The 15,825-nt window shown below is 41.1% G+C and overlaps 1 protein-coding gene across 1 annotated transcript in view; it reads left to right on the forward strand.

Moving 5' to 3' along the window:
- rsrc1 (arginine/serine-rich coiled-coil 1) overlaps positions 1 to 15,825 on the forward strand; it is a 94,979-nt gene that overhangs the window by 7,954 nt on the left and 71,200 nt on the right. Inside the window, exon 2 of the mRNA XM_015054393.1 lies at positions 9,515 to 9,566. Within this exon, the coding sequence (XP_014909879.1) occupies positions 9,542 to 9,566 (25 nt within the window). The 5' untranslated portion in view covers positions 9,515 to 9,541. The remainder of the gene's footprint in view (positions 1 to 9,514; positions 9,567 to 15,825) is intronic.

Genomic DNA, 15,825 nt, shown 5'->3' on the forward strand with positions numbered 1-15,825 from the left:
GGGTGCTGATTGTGGTGGTTTGTGGGGAGGGGATGTCAGTAATAATCTGCAAACAGATTTCCATGCTTATTACACTAATGATTTCGTGATTTGATGCAGTGTTGGATGTTTGCAAGACGCTGGAGCCAAAGAGGGTGGCGGTATGAATGAGAGAGGGGGGGGTCGTCGTTCTTTTTTTCTCTCTCATCTCCACACCGGGGCTAAATGATGTAGTAATTTGACTGACCCCTGACTCGGGGCAGGCCTACACATAATTGCATGTCATTCTAGCGTTGAACAGGGGGTTCAAAGTTTTTGCAATACCTCCATTTTTGTCCCTCCTTTCTCACAAATCACATGTTTATTCCCCCCCTCCATTATTCCCCTCCTCGTCACTGTCTTTCCATCCTCTCACACCCCTACCAAAAAGAAAAAAAAAGAAAACCCAAAGCATCACCAAACAAAAGAAAGATTGCATTAATTTGCAAATGATGATATTACATTAAGCGCGGGGAGATCTCATACATCAGAACGTGAGAACTACTCCCTTACTGTATGTGCTTCATCTTAATGGTATCGCTGGATGTCAAGGGCATGGAGGAAATTAAATCGGAAAGTGCAGATAGACCAAAGAAGATATTATCTCTGGATGATTGCAGTTTTGATAGGTATTCCAGTGAATTTCATTTTCTCCGGATGGGGAGAAGATGAGTTAGCCTGCACATTTGCTCATTTTTCTTCTACATGATTTATGTGAGTTGAGTATAAAACTCCTTCCACCCCCTTTATCAGAAACGCACGCACGCGCCGAGGAACACGTCTCGGAGCGCCGAGCAGTAAACGGCCACGGGTTTTCGTGCCGCAACTTGTTTATGGCAGCGCACGCACGCGCGCGGGTGCGCGTGGCTCCCAACACGGAGCGAAAGAGTCGCTTGAACTCGCGCGCACGCTTTGGTGCGTGCGCGTTTGTACTTTTTCGTGTCTGCAGCCAAGATAGCGACGGAGCCATCAGCGGGAATGAATCCAGGGAGACGGTGGGGCGGAGGAAGAAGAGGGGAAGGAGGAGAGGACGGGGAGGGGGAGTGTCATTACTCAGACTTGTTTACATTCTAAATACGTAATGAAATCTTGTTGGTAATAATGACGGGAATAAAAGTTTAGGAAATTGTAAAAGTGGTGAAGTTTGAGAAATGAGCCCCGGCCTGTGAAATAGCATTTGGGGGCAGGAAACGACATTATTATGCAGTGCTCCTGCCTGCCTGGGACATGAAGATGAACTGCTGGTGGGTCATAAAATGCTGTTAGCCCTAGCCTGAAGTATGGCACATTGTAAAAGAGCCCTGATCCCATATTGCCATTATATATAAAAGTATATCCATACACAACATTATTTTTCATATAAGATGAGCTCCGATACAGTGGCTCCGGCCTCCCAAATACATACACTGATAGGCAGGATTACTCCCCCCCCTCTCTCTTCTTATAAAATATATAAATAAACATATTGCCGTGGAACCCATCTCTGCCCTGATCTTATAGACCTCGATATTAAAAACAGAAATATTGCATTTTCGAAGGGCTCTGTTTTCCTCTGGCCTCTTTTGGGTACGGGATATATCTGCGTGTTTGTTTGGGAGGGCGGGGAGGAGAACGAGGAGATGCAGAAGAAGCCCGGGCGGGATTCAACAAATAAAAGAAAATGGAAACAGATGAAGACTTTAAAAATATAATGAGATGAATATTGAGCATATCAACTGCAGGATAAGGAGAGTTAGTTGGGGTGAGGCGGCCTCGCGTGCGCGTGTGCATATTGGAAACAGGTTATTGACAGAAAATGATGGTTAAGGTGTCGCAATTAGGATTAATGTTCCAGCGTATGGACAGATGATGTGCTCTTTTTTCTTTTTTTTTTTTTCCTCAACATGGTTGCTTGAGAGAGATTTCAAATGTATGGAGAGTTTACTGACATTTTACCGAGACGTTCATTTATTTTCCTGACTTTTTTAGTTTGAATTGCAAATCTGAAAGTAGGATTTTTTTTTAGGATTTTTCTTGTCTTCAAAGTCAGAAAAATGCATAAAAGTTTCACTCTGAACTGTCTATTTTTTTGGCTTACATCGCTAGGGAAACGTCTGGGTATGAATGAATAGCGAGCTGCCCTTTTTAAGGGTGGATTGATTATTTAGCACCATCATATAACCCCCAGACTCCTCTAAAATTTGCTAAAAAGCCCTTAACCAGTCATGATTGTGATTGCTTCACCACTTTCCCGTTCAGAATCGTTGGACTTTACCTAAATTGGCTTCCTGGCACAGGCTGGGCTTTTAAGGATACTCTATAAATTTTGAATGATGTTAAAGTTTGGCCCATTCCAGGAGTATAATGCTAGCCTGTTTTATCCATTATAAAAACCAGTTCTGATATGTATTTAGTATGAAACACCTGGACATATCTTAAAGTTTTGAAGTTGTTGATTTGTGGTAAATTTGGTGAGTTGTGGAGGTGGGATTGTTTCAACCACTTGATGTTCGAGCAGTTTCCAGTTTATTCTGAGTTTAGCTTTAATGGTATTCTTAAACATCTTTACTAACTTTTCATCTTCTAAAGTCTGTCAGTTTGGGTCAGACGGTGGAAACTCGGACTTAGTTGGAGCATTTGGACAATCGTCCCAAACAAACATCGGAGCTGGTTTCGGATTGGATCGCTAATAATGATAAGGCTATGGAAAGCCCCAACCCAATCCATACTGCGTGCTAACAAACAGCAATTTAAATGAATTCAGTTATCAAAAGAATGTTAATCTTTTCAGAAATAATTCTGAATAAATTGAAACTTTTGCAACCAGTTCTAGTTTTGAAAAATGAAGCATCCTGAATACAGGTTATTTCAGATGAATTATTGCTCAGGCTCAGTGTTTGTGGACTTTCCACTCTGCCTTTGTGTCGGCAATAAATAAATAAATAAAATAAAGACATTGTGTAACTTTCAGAACAATAATTTGCTTCTCTGTTCAAACAGTGGAGCAACTTTTTGACTGATAAAATCACTGTACATTTTCGATGGAAATGAGCTGGGATAGTTATAAAACATGAACATTTCCCTCCCTCAGAGCAGAACAGACACAAGGTTGTTAAATACTTATGGTTGATGTGAACTGTAAAACAAAAAAGAAAAAAAAAAAATCAAACGTTGGTCTGCGCTGCATGTGCTTCGTGATCTACATTTTTGTCTACAGTGACGTGCAGTTAGGTCAGAATAGCTGAGTAAAATGTGGCCTATGTCCAAAAGATCTTAGTATTTCATCCATTTATCTTCTCCCCAGTTTCCCAACAATTTCGCATGAATTCCCTTCTTCTACAATATTATTAACAGTTTCGGGTTGTCGTTTCAAATTGCTGAAATCAGCATCGCCTTTTCACCAGCTGCGAGGATTTATTCACTTTTCTACAAACCCACTTTGATTTTTTAAAATGAATTTAGCACTACAGGTAAGAGAACCATTAGTGAAAATACCTTCACTGAACACCTCTTCAAAAGTCCTCACCATTAGGTGGTGACAGATGAGCGGCAACATAATTAGCATTTAAAAGCAAAAGATCTTAAGATCCACTTACTATTAGGAAAGCATAAATTTATTATGTCATTGTTGAACGTTCGATTTGCAATAGAATGACGTTTTTCTAGCCACCTAAATCCGCCTTTGAGTGTTAGCATCGTAGCCACCATGTCAAGTATCGACTTCGAAAAGACAGTGAAAGTCCATCTAACTGGCCAACTATGTTATTGTCATGCACAGTGTGAATGTAAGGCACATGAAATATTATGGCCCATCAAATTTTGCATCCAATCACCCCTTTGTGATGGTCATGTTACATATATTAAAGCTGCGAGGCGATTAAAATTTGAAGTATTACGCTGCTAACTGGTTGCCCTTTCCTCCCAGTCATTAACCTCTTCATTTTTGCATTGAAATTTAATGGAAGCAGAGTTGAAACGAAGTAAAACAACCTGGGAAAATATCCTATCACTATTCTGCTGTTAACTTTTTCAAGGGTGTGGTTGAAAAGTCACACTTTTTTCATGCAAAAACAATTATTTGCATGTAAATAAGGAGAAAAGTTATAGTTTTCTAATAATTATGTTAGTACAGGTTAATGCATCTTCATTTCTGTTGACTGCTCCAGCATAAAAGTCCTTCTTGTTTCCTTTCCCAGCTTAAATGTTGCTTCTCTACATTTTTAAAAAAATAATTTACACCTGCTTTTAAGCATAAACTAGTTAATGGTGCAAGATGGAAGCTTTGTTTTGTGCAGTTTTCCTCCAGAGTTGACCTAATTTCTTTCTGAATGCTGCTCTATCAGTGATAATTTCCAGTTTCTGCTGCTCCTTGGAACTGCCTGAGTGATGATCGCTTATTGCGTCTGCCGATTTAAGAGCTCAACTAATCATGGAGGAAGATGAGCAGCGCTTCCCTCATCACCCCGTCTTCCCGCTCTCTTCCCCAGATTTTATTAATTTCTCACATGAGCTGGTAGACTGACGTGAATTGAAGATCATTATCACAGATTGACAGAGAGATTAGTGAAAAACAAACGGGCGCGCAGATTATGCAAGGGACAGACCGCTGCCGACAGTGAGGCGTTTGCCGCAGTTTCATGGTTTGTTCCTTTTCTCTCCTATTTGCCGAAACGTGAGTGAGAAAATAAATCACTTAGTGAGACAAGCAGTCCAACAAATCTGGTCCCGACTTCGGCAGAAACGTCCTGTTTGACCTTTGCTCTTCCTTTCTTTGTGTCCTCCAGTTATGAACTGACCGACCACGCTCCCGCTTTGCCTTCCTGGCCTCAGCCTCAGTGGTAATAATGACGATAATAATCTCCTGCTTTACCAGAACAAGGCTACAAATAGATTAAATTTCCTGCATGCTCATTATACACAGGATTGCATTGTCTTTACAAAGCAGAGTGAGGATAATTTATTTTTCTAATGGGATGTGTTTATTTTTGAGTAGCGCAACAGACACTGGGCACTTAACTGGGCTGAGCGTGTCTCAGTGCGTCTGTCGTCGCTGTGATTAGGTAGCGGCGCAGGCTAAAGGGCTTATTGGGAGCACGCTGGACTTCCTGCCATGTGTACGGCAAGTGTTATCTGGCAGTAATAAACAAATAGTGGTAGATTTGTCTAACGCAGGACTTTTTTATTTTTTATTTTATTTAATTTTTTTAGGACTCTTCCTATAAGCGTTGATGGTGAGGTGGAAGGATTTTTGCCTTAAATGGATTCAGTGGCGCTCCAACTAATGTGGTTCACATCCAGTAGTCTGCTTTACGTATCACAAAGAGAAAGTATGTGCACTTTGAATGTTGGATGGTTAATGCAGATTGACAAGATGAACAAAAATAAGCCACTTTGGTAAAATTGGATGTTTTAATAGAACATTTTTAATGAAATTAGGAAACGGCAGCAACCAAAATAACATTGTTTGTCACAAAAAAAACCCCTAATGTACAAGAACATATAAAATCTAGAAGAATCTGATGAATTTTTGCATTAGTAGTTTTTAGGAGTACCAGCATTTTAGTCATTAAAGAGCAACAGTTAATCCGGGTGTGTATGAAATGTCCACTGTCCAGCTGATGTGCTTATTTTAACTCCAGTTTAAGTTTGAATCCTATCAGGTTATTTACTCTTGCTAACAACAGAGTTTCCCATTGATCTGGATTTGTATAGGTCTGACTTTGTATGAAAAAAAAAGAGTCTGGAAGTACACCTATATCTATATTTCAGTAGGTGTCTGGCTGTTGCAGGTTGCAAAGACTGGCCTGCAGAGATTTGATTGTATAATTGGATGGATTTTCTATGAACAAGAGAGAAATTTCAAACAGGCTACCTTTCAGCAGTTTCCACTCTGTCCTCATCACATTTTCAGCAGTAACATTTGGAGCTCGTCTCTGATCCCGGCCCTCCTTTTTTTAGTCTTCCTTGTGATCGTTTACTCCTCTTATTTAATACCGATTAAGATTTAAGGTCTGTTCTCCTGCTCTCTTTACCGGGGCGATGCTGTCAGCTTCAACGGGAATTTTTGAGATCTTGAACCAAAAGTGAAAGAACAAATAATTGTTGTAGAAATGTTTGACAAAAGATGCTGGGTGCAGCAGTTTTGTTTTTTGTTGTTTTTTTTTTTTCTCTAGGTGGCCGCATACGCCATCTCCTCATTAGGAACAAAGGAGGAAAAAATGCTGGCGTTTAGAGAAAAAAAAAAATCAAAGAGGGACAAACAGCGTTTGGACACAGGCACTACACACTACATCAGTTAGTTATTGCCAGGCACGTCATCCTTTTCACTGGTTAACAGCACTGCAGTACATAAGTGAAGTCCATTAACTGTATGAATTGCTCTGTAATGTAACGCCGTTCAATAGAAGAAGTATATTAACCTTCTTCCTTCTTTCTTCCTGTCTCTTTTTTTTTCTTTTTCTTTCTCTTTTGAGCAACATATCTCCGACTTATCACCTGGTTCTATTTAGCATTCGATCTCTGCTCGTTTAAATCAAAATGTCTCTCTAAACAGAAACCCACCCAGAACATCTTCTCCCTCATGTTTGTTTGCGTACGGTGGGATGCCACTTCAGACGCCTTCCTCCCTGTGGGAGGTGCAAAAACCTGCCTCTGGAGAGCTCAGTTACTGACTTCTTTATTGTTTGCTAATTAATTATGCGCAGAGGAAGTAGCTACGTGAAATAAGGAAACAATGTGTTGGAAAGCAAAAAAATATGTAATTGTAAGACTGTTTAGCAGTCCTTTATACTTTGGGACACATTTTCTTCTATCAGTCTCCGTTTATTACTGCAAAACTGGTTTGTATTCCACTTATTTCTTTAATGTCGTTAATGCTTTTCAAATAAACCGAGACGAATGTATGATATGAAAGAATATCCACTCCTCGTCTTGCTTGAAAATGTTGTCTGACTGATGGAAGAGCAGACACTGTGTAGAAATATGTACAACGCAGGAAACAGCTACAGATGCTAACTGTGCTAATTGCCAATGAAAGTCACTCAAAACAGTTTAAATGTCCCATTTAACACTGTAAACTGAATTATGCTGTTGTGACTTTTTAAAGTTGTTGCTTTGGTCATCCTGAGCTCTGATACCACAGAGTAATGAAGATGCAGCTTAATTTAATTTCTCACTTATAACGTTTCTCGCATATCACGGTACATGTGGGGGGAAATCCTGACTGGGGTTTTTGTATAGAGCTCCAGTGCTGACAGAGCAGAGCGCACCAATGTTAGGATTCAATGTTTAGTTCCACTTGAGCTTGCTTTGTGTGTGTGTGTGTGTGTGTGTGTGCGCGTGCGGTTGTGTGTTCACAATGCGTGGTCCTACATATACCTCAAGGCCAACGTAAACAAATGCTAATGTAATTACTGGGTGTGCATGGTAATAAACTGTAACTAAAATGATTGTGACGTATTTATGTGTGGTGTTATTGCTTAAGGTGACTGATTGTGCCGTGACTGAGCTGTGTGTCATTGTAATTGTTCAGCAGGGTAATCTGAAGAGCAGCGGGTTTGAATCCAGTACAGCGATTTCACGTCGTTGCCTCTAATCCCTCGCATTTGCTGCAAACGAGGAAAACGGCTTCAAAGATGCTAACAGATTTCGTTTTATCGGTTTCTCGTGGACGCCGATATGGAAGCAATCACTGTGCCTTTTTTTTTTTTTTTAAAGGCATAATAGCACATTTTATTTTAGGTTTTCAAGCAGAACCCGTACACGCACGCTACCCCTAACTTGCATTAAGTGCATCCCGGCGGGTGTCTGCGCGGCGCCTTGAAGCGCGTTCCGTCTAGGATGCGGCACCCTGACATCACGACATTAAAGCGGGTCATTATATTTCCCCTGACTGCCACCGAAAAGTGACGTTTTTACAAAGTGACAAGTTTACAGTTTGATAAATCTGATTTTTTTTCCTGCCAGCGGTGGGAGCGGGGAGTGAGAAGACGGGAACATTGAGAGGAAAAGCTGGGTGAGCAGGAGGAGGCGGAGGAGGAGGGAGGAAGCGCTGCCTGTCAGCGACGCCCCGGCCTTGTCGTCTAAATGATGCTCCCAGGCAGCAGATTCAGATCCCATCCCCATTAGCATTTAATTTCTCTCTAATCCTACATGCCGTCTCCACCGCTGCATGGTAACGAGGGGCCGCCGTGCTCCGGCAGCGCCACAAAAACCTTCCAAGAGCAATCTGCGGCGCGCGCTGCCTTTTTATAGCTCCGTCGTAGCCATCATTCTTTCTTGACAATTAAGACCCACAAATCTAATAGCAATGATATTGGAATTACAGCGAGGCCCTTTTGAGAGGGCATGTCAGGAAAAAGAGCTGCGCCTCCCAATACAGCTGTCAGAGCGCAGGGCCCTCCCCCGTTGGCTCCCGCTTAATGTGTCCCGCGCACGCGCCGGCGAGCGAGCGCGCACACAACAGGAAGGGGAATATGTTGAGTCTTTGGCTGTGATCTTTGTAAAATGTGCTCTCTGTGCCCTCTTATCCAACTCTCCAAAGACTTGTTACAGCAGCTTTTGTTTTCTCTCTTCCCCTCTCACTTCTCTCGCTCTCGTTCTTTGTCTCTAAATTTCTCTTTATCTCTTTTTCATTGATTCTCCCTGGTGTGTCAGAGTTGTTGCTTTCTTTTTATTTTCCGGAAGCAGCGTATTTTTTATTTTTTTTTCTCTTTTCCTTCCACAGATGACGGGGTTAGTAACTCGCTAAAGTTGTCCCTGGGTACTCCGTGAGGACATTTTTACGGGTGCATAATAGTGTAATAGTGGCAGTTAAAGATTATCGTGGGTGAAATTTGTTTTAGCCTAAGGGACAAAGCTGTTTTATCACAATATTACATGGATGAAGTTGTGTGAGTATGGCATCTGTCCTGGGCTGTGTGATCTCTCAGGCGGCGGCGCGGCAAAGTAAACGAGCTGATTGTTCTTCCGACTTTGGATCTGATTTACTCCGAGAAGCAAATTGACTCAGAAGCTTTCAAAAGTGTTGGCACCCCTGTTAAAATGCCATTTTTATCATGAAAAACTAGATACTAATATACTTTTTCTACTTTTGGGCCACAGTTTCCAACAGAAGAAAAACAAACAAATGAGTTTGCTAAATTTTTAAAAATTAAAAAAAAAAAAAAAAAAAGCTGCAAGAACCTGGTTGCGTAAGTGTTCACATCCTGAAACAGACTCAGTTGATCCAGTTTTAAATTTCTTTAGTTCACTCTGGTCATAAATGATGGTGAATTTAATTAAACTGAAATAATGCTTAGCTGTCCTAAATCAATATTCTTGACATTTAGTTATTTATGTACTTTAGCACAACTCACTTTTTTAAAGATGTTACAAAAGTATCAGTCAGGAAAAGGGTAAGCAGGTTTGGTTCTGTTTATTGTCATTTTTTTTCTGCTTATTTGCCCTGAACAAACTTGACCTTCCTCCTGATGACCTGTAACCAAGACAACCCCACCTGTTTGTCACTTTCCTGCAGACTCCAGCAGAGCAGGCGAAGGTTCGAATGCATTTGGTCCTGCAGGCAGCAGGTAAGTGCATAACATTCATGTTTGTCCACTTCCATGTAAGTCTGACTTCTCCACATATTTAGAGACAGAAATGGATTCTTAGAACTGGACTTTGACTGAGCCATTCTAATAGATGACTTTGCTTTGATTCAAATCGTGCCAGAGTTTCTCCGACTGCTTTAGTGTTTCCCGTAGATTTTCCTCCAGAATTACTCATCAACACTTACCAGCTTCTCTGTCACTGCTGAAGAAAAGCTCTCACACATCACCATGCTGCCAACATTATGTTTCACAATAGCGATATTATTTGTCCTCAAGAGGCCATTTCAAGGAACATGAGTAGTACAAATGGACTCAGACAATAGAGTTTATAAAATTCACACGTACTAATGTATAAATATAATTACATAAGAGCACCTTCCTCCACATGTGTGTTGTTTCCTTTACTTCATTTGTAAGGGCAACAAGTGATGCAAGTCTTTTTTTTATACTTTTCAATGACAGCTTTCTTGCCGCTCTTCCATGAACTTCTGACTTGCGTAGTCCACAGCTAATAGTTGTCCTGTCAGTAGTTTCTTCTACCAGAAGGTCATTGCATCTCCTCCAGAGTTACCACCATCCTTTTGGCTGTTTTTTTTCTAATCTCTTTACTCAGGTTGCCGCTTCAGATTAAAGGCCAGATATTTTGTGGGGGGTTTGCATCTAATTTCTGTCGGTCTCTCCCATGAAATCCTTATAAAACACGTTGAAATTTGGGGCTGTAACTTGATAGACTGTGAAAACGAACAACGAATATAAATACTTTCCCAGAATACACAATATTCTGGCTGGGAAGAGAGAAAAAAAAAATCTAATTATGAAGTAATATAAGAGTAGAGGATAAATAAAGCTGAGAAAATCTGAAGAGCTGTCAGCTGTTTTCTGAAATTTTATCGAAAATGACATGTTCTTCAGGTTTCATTGTCAGTTTCCCACACGCAGTCTCACACTTCTCTCCCCACACGTACCACAGCTACACTCAGACAACTGGGAGCGCGCGCGCTCTACCCACTCTGACCGCTCGCGGGCCCATATTCACTGCAGCTTAATTTCAAACGCTCCTCCCAGTACATAAGTCATAGATGTCACCATGCACACGGTGTATATATTCCAGTGTGTATTCGAGGGGTAGAGTTGCGAGCCAGATGTGACAGGCAGAGATTGACTGTGGAGAAAGATGTCTTCATGTTTACAGTCATGCACACACACACGCACGCACACACACACACACACTCAGATGCACAGAGCACTTCAGAACAAGGCTCTAATTTCACCACAGGAAATATATGAAAGGACCAGGCATCTATACATCATCTATAAAGCACCCGCCAGCTACATACGCACCTCACTTAAGACTTGTTCAGCTGCTGCGGAGGCCAAAGAACAACACTGCCATCCCTTGATCTGATTTTGCTGAATCGCGCTTTGTGAGGCATGTATTATGTACTTCGTCATGCTTTAAATTTACTCGACATAGTTTACTTGTGGTGACAGGAGGGTTTTTTTTTTTGGGTTTTTTTTTTTTTTTTTTTGAAGTGGGAACAACTTAATTTCTGCGTAGCAGTCAAGTTTAAGAATAACGCTTGATCTTGATTCAGTATTTATCCTCGGCATGCGAAATGCCCCGACCTCTCCATCCCACTTTAACGCTAATGTTCCGCTAATGGCAATAAAGCCTCCCGGCTTTGAGCTTGTGGCTTTGAGTGCTTCGGGCCAGACAGTTGCAGACGCAGGCTCAGGGCCTGGCGCACCGTGAGAGGAGAGGCTTTAATGTGCTGGTTGGGTTTCTGGTTTTTCTCTCTATCTCTCATGGAGGCGTCCAAATAAAACGTTTATGGCCCAGTCAAAGATTGTCCTCCTGACAACAGAGGACTGAACGGTCTGCATCAGGCCTGTGGATACAGTTGGTTTAGCGACAGATTTGAGTTAAAAGTTGAACTCTGATTGGTGATCAGCAGCTGAAATAGGAAGAAATAAAGAAAAATAAATTTTTCCCTCCTGTCATCAGACATATATAATGTCTGGGCCAGACTTTAGAAAAGGGCTAATGCACCAATTTGTTTGGGGGAGCCCCACATTATTTATTTATTTATTTATTTATTAATGAATGCACTTTTTGCATTTTACTTTATATAAAACTCATAGGTCTACATCAAATATTAACATTTTGGGCCTTTTCTGAATATAAACAATACTTGAAAATGATGAAGTTCTTGTAATTTTCTGGGAACAAAATGAAGCTACTTTTCACAGGATGTTTTAAACCTACCATGCATCAGTTCATGTATAAAACTACCTATTTATGTATTGTTATTTGCATTAGAAGAATTTTTTTGTCGCTGATCGGGCACCAAACTGGCTCCAGCCCAGGAGCCCACGTCCTTGTAAATCCGGCCCTGTCCAAACTACTTTGATTCACTTTTTTTGAGTTTAACCAGTCAGATAAAAGCTAGGGATGCATATTGTTTCTCACTGCCATCTTCTTTATTTAAAAATCATTATTAATACTTAAGTATCTTGTAGTAAATCCTTCATTTATTTTGGCTACATTTCTTTATTAGTGACTTTTTTATTTATTTATTTTTTTTATTTGTCCCTCCTGTGTCTCTCAGCTCACTCTCCATCCTCCTGTCTTTGTTCCAGAGTTGTTGGTGGGCAGAGGGAGATAGGGATGGAGGGCAAGGAGGAAGCAGCAGATGTTGGAAGGTTGTGTGAATGTTAATGTCCTGACGTAGCCGTGGAGCTTAAGCTTCCTCCTCCTCCTTCCCTCCGATCCTCTCTGAGCGCCCGCCAGGCTTTCTCTCTCGGGGTCTCCTGACATCCTTAAAGCCCGCGGCTCTCCTCTCCACTCCTCTCCTCTCCTCTTCTACGCTCTCTTCCACCTCTTCCCCTCCTCCTCCCGTCTTTTGTCCGTCTATGGACTCTCTCTAGTCAGTAGAGAGCAGATCATCCCATGGCTAAAGCGGCTCAGGCCTTTTGTGTTGGGGGGCTCTGTGAACCTGTAATGAGCCCCCTCGGCTGGCCCGCTGGCCTGCTTAACGCTCACTGGGGGCCTTCGATGTGTGTGTGTGTGTGTGTGTGTGTGTGTGTGTGTGTATGTATGTATGGAGTAGGATGAGGAGGGCAACACTGGCCCCCAATGAAAGAGCTGGATGGATATGTTTATGGGTCACTTCCTGCCTGGCCTACATATCACACATATAAACACACACAGAAACTCCAGGTTTCCAAGATAGGGATGCTTATTATTTTGATTAATAAATAAAATTATTACGTTAATATTTTTGTTGCCAACGATTCATAGCCCTTAAACTTAGTCGCAATTTGCCACATTAGAACCGGAAACTTCTTATTTTATGACAAAAGAACTAGAAGGAAGTAAAGTTTGTAAAATGTGCTTTAAATTAAAAAAAAAAAAAACAGCATAAACTTTTATTTTGCCCTCTTTATTCTGCTTCCCTTGAATAAATTTGAGTGCAACCATTTGGTGGCGTTTGGGTTACAGCTTTTTGTCAGAAATCATGTTGGGTATCAAACCTGATGGGGAGCAAAACATGACTCAGTTTTGTATGCAAACGTATTAGAAGTTGCAAAATACTTTTTAAAATAATTTCTTTATTTTATATTATATTATTTATTTCATTTGTTTACAGTTTCACATGTGGATATTTAAAAACTTTTGAATAAAAGTGAGTAGTTGGGGGGGAAAAAAGAAGTTCTTACATAGTCTACGTTACACCCGGAAACGGGGGTGAGATTGGGGGCGGAGGAATACATCCAGCCACAGATACGGTGCAATGGTTTAGGTCAAAGCTTATTCATGCGTTACAATGGCTAGATGTGCCAAACTGCTAGACAGATAGCTCAAAAGGCTAAAAAATTACTGAAAACCTTTGAGTTTGTGGCCGTCATGCGACACAGTGCAGAAAAGCATTGTGTCGCATGTTTTTTTGAAGGACTGTATTTGTAGCTCTGAGTAGCAGCAACAATGCTTTTATATTGTCTGCTAAATCACTTTTTTTGTTTTGTTTTGTGCCTCCACTTTGATTTCCTCATCACCAGGAAACCCTCTGGACAGGTGTTCGCTGGAGAGAAAGTTCAGCCTTTTATTCCTCATTGCTGTGCATTTTTGCATCGTCATCTACTGAACCGCAGCCGCTGCAGCTTCCCTGCGAAACGCTCACAAAAAGAACGATTTTTGCATCCGCACATATTTTCGTGCGCACACACGGCAACCATGACACTTTCACTCTTCATATTGTGCTCTCTCCGCTTTTCAGCCACTCGCTCGGGCCTTTGCTCTTTTCACAGCGATGTCCATTTCCACTCAAATGAGCATAAGTACTTTGCACGGCAGCGGGCTTCTACTTATCCACACGTCAATAGGGAGTGTTTGCAGAACACCCACTTAGGACCCGAAGGCCGGAGGTCATCAAAACCTTCTCCTTCTGCCTATTTGAACATTCGACAGCAGAAAAACAAACAATCCTTAAGATCTCATCAGAGGCTTGAACTTGGAAGGGCCTCACTGGTCTGAATTCATTTTCTCTCTCTGGTTTGATACCTTGGTGGATTTGGTAGGAGGAAAGCTCAGTCCTTCATTCTGGATCTTAAATTTGTCAAAGTTTCATTACTAAATGCTGCTTAACTAAAATCTTAAAACAGTACCTTTTACGATTGCACTTTTCTTTAAAAGTTTTGCGTTTCCTGTGTAAAGCATCTCGTTTCATTACATTCACAAACTTCAATGTGTTTTATTTTTATGCGACAGATTGAAGGAACGTGGCTCATCATTGTGAAATAAGAAGAAAATAATACATGGTCTTCCAAATTAGAACTTCTGTTCCGTTCGGGATTAACCTGACCGGCTGCAGAAAAGCGTTCCCACAGCATGATGCTGCCACTTCCATGCCTCAAAGTGGCTACAGAGTTCTCGTTAACATGCGATGTTAGTTTTCCACCCCATATGGTGTGTTGCATGTTGGCTGAAAAGTTGGGTTTAAATCTCCACTGACCAGATAACTTTCTTCCACGTGGTTCCCATGTTCCCTTCACGGTAAAAGGGAGAAAATGTTAAAAACTTCTGGAGGCAGAAATACTTTTGGCGAGGCGCTATAGAGAGATCCATGATGGCCGAAACCATAAACTGAAACTTCAAACATAATTGTGTAGCTTAAGAAGGTATTTATCATACTTCCATGTATTTGTGAAAAAAACAAAACAATACTGTTTTTGTTTTATCTTATTTTAAAGCAGAATGTGTTTATTTTGTGTTGATATTTTTAACTTTCATGCAGCCTGTGCAGGATCTGACATTAAAAACTTGAACTTCTCAGTCAACAGTGGCGGTGTTAAACAAAACAAAACTATAAAACATTTGCCTTGAAGTCTGTCATAAGCCATTTTTTTAACATATAAAAGACAATCATCTTCAGCATGTATCATTCTATCTCTACTGTTGTTCTATATATATATATATTTTGGTGTGTTTATGTTTGCTTTTTTTAATGAGTGACGGGCACAAAGGAGCAGAGTGGTGCCTGATTAGCTCAGCTTAACAGCATCACCCTTTATGATTAATACTTCCACAGTGAATACCGTGTTTTAGGCCTTTCTGTCTCTGCATGGGTCCTTCACACACAGACACACCCTTTCTCTCAAGCTCTCAGCTTCCTCGTTGCTTCCACTTCCCGCTTTTCCACCCACTGCCCCCCCCGGCACACCCGCCGCGCCCCACGCCCTGACAGATGTGTGCTGAACAGACCACATACACGGAGGGTGTCACCTTACCCCCTCTAGAACTAAAGGGCTAATTCGCCACATTTAGGAGGCTGCCACCTTTTGTTCTGTGAGGATAAGAGTTGATTGGCACAGAGACTCTGAGAAGATCTAGCTGCTTGGATTCTGTGTTTTCTCGTTTTTTTTATGTGTGTGTTTGTTTGAATGCAACACAGATTCTTTTGGGAATCCAGTTGAAGTTTTTTTTTTTTTTTAATTACCTATCACTGTGGTCATTTTGGCGTTCTTCTAACATGACCCTCCTTTCATGGGGGATTTCTGTTAGAAAACTTCAGGGGAGTTACCCTGCAATAACTACTAATAACATGCTATTTGTCGGTGTTTCAAAATGTCTTATTATTCTACCCTCAGCACTTTGCTGTAACAACTGGGTACTGTAATGCAATAAGGGGATTTTTAAGATAAAATTAATGGGGAGCACATTCTGTTGTTTTAGAAGAGC

The sequence above is a fragment of the Poecilia latipinna genome, unplaced genomic scaffold (genome assembly GCF_001443285.1).
Source record: "Poecilia latipinna isolate Pla-1442-1.1 unplaced genomic scaffold, P_latipinna-1.0 Scaffold1248, whole genome shotgun sequence".
Lineage (NCBI taxonomy): Eukaryota > Metazoa > Chordata > Actinopteri > Cyprinodontiformes > Poeciliidae > Poecilia > Poecilia latipinna.